General features: G+C 61.4%; 1 protein-coding gene across 2 annotated transcripts; it reads left to right on the forward strand.

Annotated features, from left to right (window-relative positions):
- On the forward strand, positions 1 to 4870 carry Fbxo2 (F-box protein 2). 2 transcript variants are annotated; one of them, XM_015501381.2, is made up of 6 exons: positions 1 to 45; positions 2710 to 3069; positions 3450 to 3579; positions 3649 to 3744; positions 4161 to 4296; positions 4431 to 4870. In XM_015501381.2, the coding sequence occupies exons 1-6, from the start codon at positions 24 to 26 to the stop codon at positions 4563 to 4565; spliced, it is 879 nt and encodes a 292-aa protein (XP_015356867.1). In that variant the 5' UTR covers positions 1 to 23; the 3' UTR covers positions 4566 to 4870. The 2 variants fall into 2 exon arrangements, with proteins under 2 accessions (XP_015356867.1, XP_048639565.1); XM_048783608.1 differs by lacking the exon at positions 1 to 45 and adding an exon at positions 765 to 858.
- Positions 4871 to 6152: the final 1282 nt, after the last annotated feature.

Here is a 6152-nt window from a genome sequence, read left to right on the forward strand (position 1 = left end):
TCCCGCGACCGCGCTCCGCAGCGATGGACGGAGACGGTGACCCAGGTAGCCGCCGCCTGGACCCGCTCGCTCCAGCCCGGGAGGGGAGACAGGGCAGGCGGGCGAGTGCCTCCGAGGGTCCTCGGAGAGCGCGGGGTCCCCGAGAGGCGGCGCGCAAAGTTTCACGCAAGCAAAGCCCTTGGGACAGCCTCGAGGCGGGAGGCCTTGAGGAGCGACAGACAGGGAGGGAGGACTGCTGGGTTCCCAAACTGGCATTGGACTCCCCCGTTCCGCCTGCTTCCTGAGGGTTTGTGGGGCTGGGAGGCTTCTGGGCGGAGGAGCTCCCAAGCCTTTTTCTTCCATCAACTTCTTCCGTTTGTCCGCTGTGGCCCGTCAGCTGCCTGGACCCTACGGGTTTCTTGGGGTTACTAGCCTCTCCCCACCCATTTCAGTCTTCCCCTGGGGCTCCCTCTGGGTGGCAGGATGCCTAGTGGGACTAGACGAGCCTTGAGGAGGAACTGAGGGACCGCTCCCCATCCTCAGGTCCTCCAGATTGCCCAGTCATCTTTGCTGGCACCAAAGACCCTCCCCCATTCCTCCAGCTTCCTGTTGGGCCTGTAGGGGTCGCCTGCTGAGTCAGGGTGGGGACAAGACCTCCCTGCAGTTTGCCCTCACCCAATTCCTCACCTCACGGGTGGCTTTGGCAGGCCATGAACCCATGCACACCCAGGTTGCCAGGCCCCCTCTCCTGGCTCTGAAATTCCAGCTCCTGCATCCCCCTCCCAATCTGTGGCCCCCCCATGTCACACTCTTTACCAGGCCTGGGCCTGGTTTTTCCCAGGGCCCAGTTATTCCTGTGGACTCCAGGGCCCCATCCAGGTGAGTGAATCAGCCTGGAAGCAGCTTCCAGGCCCAGATAACTTTCCCCCAGCAACAATGTGAGGAGTTGTGTGAGCGAGAGTGGGGGTAGGGGGCTGTAATCAGATCCGGGGCCTCAGTGCCAGGCCAGGGGGCCAGGAGAGAGGACTGGGTAAGGTGCACCTTTCCGGGGAGCATCAGGTGTCCACTGGGGCCAGGGCAGGGCAGGTGTGTGGGTGGAGAGGTGAGGACACTGGGCCCAGCTCCCCAGAGAGCTGCGGGCAGCAGAATGGCCAGGCATTTTCCTTTCTGCAGTGTGACCTGGAGAAGCTGCTCAGCCTCTCTGGGCCTCAGTTTTCTCTTTGCCAAAGGGAAGGGGTGAACCCATATATCATTAAAATGTGACCCTAAAATGCTAATCACTAAGAAGAGAAAGGGCAGCACTTAGTAAGGTTCACTGAGTTCCCGAGGCCTCACTGTGCGCACTGAGCTCTGAAAAGGAGGTCAACCGGAGCTGGAGGTGCTGGTGACATCAGACTTGGGTGTAGGCTCTGCTACCTGCCCCTTCCCCCACCGCCACCTTGGCTTTCCAGGGCCCAACCTTCAGGAATTCCTCATCTTAGTTCTGAGAGTGGTGGCCTCCCCACAACTAGCTCTCCCTCCTCCAGAGCTCCTGGGCACTGCATCTGCTTACTCAAGGCTCCCGTGGCCCAGCAGAGGTGGGCTGGGATCCAAGAGATGGTCCAGCCGGCCACTGCTGACATCTGCCCTCTGCCTTCCAGTTCACAATGTCCTCCCCTGCTCCTTGGGGGATTTGAACATCAGCACCATCAGGATGACCATTTCCAGATGAGAAAACTGAGGGTCAGGGATGGAAAAAGAACGGGTGACAAAAACTTCCTTTCCCAAGCCCCTAGAACATTTTCTTGTATGATATACTATTTCCCACCCCCAAGTCGCACAGCATTGGCTGGTTGGGGACAGTGGGTCTCCAGTCCCTAATCTTCAGGTCTAATATTTCCTATCCTAATATTACCTTTAGCAAGTCACTTCGCATCTCTGAGCCTGATCGTTTTCACTTGGAAAATCAAAACCACAACTGTGCCTAAAAAATAACCCAACACATTATTTTGTTGGAACAGTGTGGTCAAAGGTGGCTCTAGAGCCAGAGTGGGCTCCAACACAGGTCCAGCTACTCATTAGCTGTGGATCACCTCTCTGTGCCTCAGTTTCCTCATCAATGAAATAGGGGCAGCCATAGGCTCAAGATTCTGCTGATTCTAGAATAATTGAAAGGTTTAAAAACAGCACTTGATGTTTGCTAAGTGCCTGATAAACACAAGCTCCTGACAGCACCAGGCAGGATCCCGTCTCCCAGAACTGATTCTGGCCCTCGGGTGAAGTCAGTCTAGTGCAGAAAAAGTTCATCAAGTCATCATACCCCAAGCAAAAGCTAGGAAGCCCTGGGAGGCCTCTGAACTTGGGCTGTGAGAGAATGTACTAAGGGGAAGTTCAGAAGGCTTCCAGGAGGAGGGGAGGGGAGCAGGGGTCCTGGAGGGTGTTTAGGAGGACTGAAGGGGTTGCTCTGGGACAATGCTATCCATGGCAGCCATCAATTACGGTAGGATGGCTGCTGTCCTTTGTTCAAGGTTGGAGTTTCCCGCCAAGCAGGGGAAAAAGACCAATGTGGCAATTATTCAGACCTAGGGGACCCATCTTAGTTCTGCACCCTTGGGCTTCCTCCCTGTGACTCGGTCTGAGTCCCAGAAACTCTGTCCCCAGCTGTGGTTGCCCCAGGGTGGGTGGAGGGCCCATCTGGGGCGCGGAGAGGGGACTATCTGGAGGTCACAGCCGCCTCTCCCCTGGTCACAGAGAGCGTGGGCCAGCCGGAGGAGCAGCCGGAGGAGGCGTGCGCGGAGGCCGAGGAGGAGCAGCCCGGGGAGGAAGAGGCATCAGGCGAGGAGGAGGCGGCGGCGTACCTGGCGGAGCTGCCCGAGCCGCTGCTCCTGCGCGTGCTGGCCGCTCTGCCGGCCGCCGAGCTGGTGCAGGCCTGCCGCCTGGTGTGCCTGCGCTGGAAGGAGCTGGTGGACGGCGCCCCCCTGTGGCTGCTCAAGTGCCAGCAGGAGGGGCTGGTGCCCGAGGGTGGCGGCGACGACGAGCGAGACCACTGGCAGCAGTTCTACTTTCTGAGCAAGCGGCGGCGCAACCTGCTGCGCAACCCGTGCGGGGAAGGTGAGGGTGACGTCCCTGGCCCCGCGCCTGGGGAACGGGCAATCTGCCATCCCCTCCTGCTGGCGCAGCGTCACATGAGATGAAGAGCTTGGCTCAGGGCCTAGCACCCAGCAGCCCCTGTTAGCACTATTACTAACAGCTCCCCGGCCACCTGCTCCTGGGGGGGTCTCTTTCCCAGGGGGGGTGGGACTGGCCCTGTGGACAGCCATCCCAGGGGAGAACCAGGAAGTGCCCACCATTCCACCCCCCGTCGTCTGCACACTCCTGATTCCGTGAAAGTACCACGTTCACCCTGTCCCCCACTGTAGTGGCGGGAGCCAGCCCTGCTGCAGCTTCAGCAGGCACTGGGTGACCAGGGTGGGGCTATGGTGTTCCTACAGAAGACTTGGAGGGCTGGTGCGACGTGGAGCACGGTGGGGACGGCTGGCGGGTGGAGGAGCTGCCTGGAGACAGTGGGGTGGAATTCAGCCACGATGAGAGCGTCAAGAAGTACTTCGCCTCCTCCTTTGAGTAAGAAGATGGTGTGGGGGAGGGCGGGTGTGGGGGGGCTCCTCTGCGTCCTAACTCCAGTTCTTCCAGGTGGTGTCGCAAAGCACAAGTCATTGACCTGCAAGCTGAGGGCTACTGGGAGGAGCTGCTGGACACCACCCAGCCGGCCATCGTGGTGAAGGACTGGTGAGAGTCAGTGGGGACCGCTGCATTGGGATGGGGAGGGGAAAGCCGAGGGGACACCACCTCTAGTGTTGTGATCACGGGGGCCACAAGTCTGCAAGCGTTGACAGCTTCCAAGTTCTTAGGAAAGGGTGGAAAGCCATCTCGGCCTGAGTTTCAAATGTTGGCACAGGCAGGTGGATAGTCACCGCCTGAACAAAGTGACTCTGTGAGCTCGCTTTGGCCGAACTGGGGTTTAGTCCTTTTTTTTTTTTTGGATCTTGGGCCAGTTCCTTTCTCTGTCTGGCCTCGGTTTCCTCATCTGTGAAGTGGGTCGCTGGTTGCACTCCGGAGGGGTAGGGACCCTGGGCGCACAGGAGACCTCTGGGAGAAGGCGGGTCCCCAGCCGCGCCCACCAGGCCCGGCGCTCTGTCTGGCAGGTACTCGGGCCGCACGGACGCGGGCTGCTTGTACGAGCTCACGGTGAGGCTGCTGTCGGAGCACGAGGACGTGCTGGCCGAGTTCAACAGCGGCCAGGTGGCGGTTCCCCCGGACAGTGAGGACGGCTGGATGGAGGTGAACCGGGCGGGGGCGCCTGGGCGGGCGCGGGCGGGCGCAGGGGCGCGCTCCTGCAGAGAACCGAGCTGCGGCTGCAGGCGGGTCGCCGCGCAGGACCAGCCCTCGAGGCTGACGCCCTGCGTCCTCCCTAGATCTCCCACACCTTCACCGACTACGGACCAGGCGTCCGCTACGTCCGCTTCGAACACGGGGGACAGGACTCCGTCTATTGGAAGGGCTGGTTCGGGGCGCGAGTGACCAACAGCAGCGTGTGGGTGGAGCCCTGAGAGCCCCCTGCTGCTCCCCAGCCGCCCTGCCCCGCGGGGCGGAGGCCGGGGTGGACAAGCCTTAACTTAGTCGCCAGCACCTCGCCCAGCCGTGCCCACCTCGCCCCGCCGTGCGCGCCCCGCCGCTCTCCCAGCCCCACGCGGCGCCTTCGCTGGCTCACTTTCGCTTCTGTCGGCGGCGGCTAGTCGTCGCCGGCTGCTTCTAGGGTGTAAGATCCGAGGGGCGCGGGCCTGCTGCTGAACCCGCACCCAGCACCGTGCCTGCCACAAAAGGGGGTGCAGAATAAATATTGTTTGTCCAAGGAGGGAATGAATGAACAGCGGATGAATGGGCGCCTCTCCCTGCCCGTCCTCCTCCGTCTCCTGAGGCCCCGGCCCAGCTTGGAAAAATACTTGGTGGGGCTCCAGCTGCTCCGGTTTCCAGGGGCCCTTGGGCTGCTATGGAGCCTGGGCAGAGTGGCCGGACAAAGGCGGAATTGTGAGGCTCAGGAGGTGGCGAGCTGGGCCTGGCGCCTGACTGACACCCGAGCTGCCCAGAGGCCAGGACAGGGCGGGGGGGCTGCCCTCCAGGCCTCTGTGGGCAAAGCCATCATTTTTGGCCTTGCTGCACCTGCACCTACGCCCTTTTGGAAGACAGGGTGGGCTCTCCTGGGCCCAGGGACAGAGGAGAGTGGCTGGGGGTGGGAAGGGTGGCCTGGCCTCCCTGCCCCTTCATGGCCTCTTCAAGCTGTACTTTCTGGCCCAGTGTGGGATTGGACAGGAGTCATTAGTCTCTGGTCTTGTGGTCATTTTCCAAGTCCTGTCCAGGGGCTGGCTCCTGTCTCCCAATTGGGGGAGGAGCGGTATGAAGGGTGTGCTAGGCTGTGGATCCTGGCCCAGCCTCTGGATCCAGCCTCCCAGCAGCTCTTGAACCCAGTGACATCCAAGGGCAGTGGGTGACTGGCTGGGGCCAGTGCAGCCAGTAGCACCTTCTAGACCCCAAAGGTGGATGGGAGTCTCAGCTCCCTACTTGGGTGGGGGGCTGTGGTTCAGCTCTGCCTTGACCCTGAGCCTAGCGCCACCTGCTGGTCGGGGCCTGGCAGGGCTCTGGTTGGCGGGCAGCCATAGGCCTTGGGTTCAACTCGCTGTCCCAATCCTGGAGCCCCAGCCTGGGCCAGGCCCTGAAGTTCAGACGTTCTGTTCCAGGAAGAACCAGCAACCTGGCAACATGGAAGATGGGCACTTGGGCAGGGATGTCAGCCTCAGGCTGAGAGGGGAGAAGGGCCTTGACCTCAGGGTCCAGGGGGAAGCCGAGCCCTTGGCCAAGGGAACCGCCATCCTGCCGTCCTCGCTGGAGGATCCCCAGATGTTAGGGAAAGCCTAACCCTAACCCTAACCCTCCCCACATGTGACCCTCCCAAGTTGCCAGTCACAAGGGACTAGGTCCTTGCCTGGGGCCCAGTGTGATGCGGGCGGGTGAAGGGAGATACTCCTGTGGTCAAATACACAGCAGCAGGCGAGAGGCGCTTTGGGCCGGGGCGCGGGGTGGGCTGCGAGGGCAGCGGCTGGAGCCCATGGGCCCTGGAGGAAGCTGTGCAGACATGAGTG

Source organism: Marmota marmota, unplaced genomic scaffold (genome assembly GCF_001458135.2).
Source record: "Marmota marmota marmota unplaced genomic scaffold, marMar, whole genome shotgun sequence".
NCBI lineage: Eukaryota > Metazoa > Chordata > Mammalia > Rodentia > Sciuridae > Marmota > Marmota marmota.

Bases quoted from the DNA above. Each gene is read 5' to 3' on its own strand.
- Fbxo2 (XM_048783608.1), top strand. From the start codon at position 780: ATGTCACACTCTTTACCAGGCCTGGGCCTGGTTTTTCCCAGGGCCCAG. The intron at 3,070-3,449 runs GTGAGGGTGACG...GTGTTCCTACAG, and splicing joins GCGCAACCCGTGCGGGGAAG to AAGACTTGGAGGGCTGGTGC. The intron at 3,580-3,648 runs GTAAGAAGATGG...CAGTTCTTCCAG, and splicing joins TACTTCGCCTCCTCCTTTGA to GTGGTGTCGCAAAGCACAAG.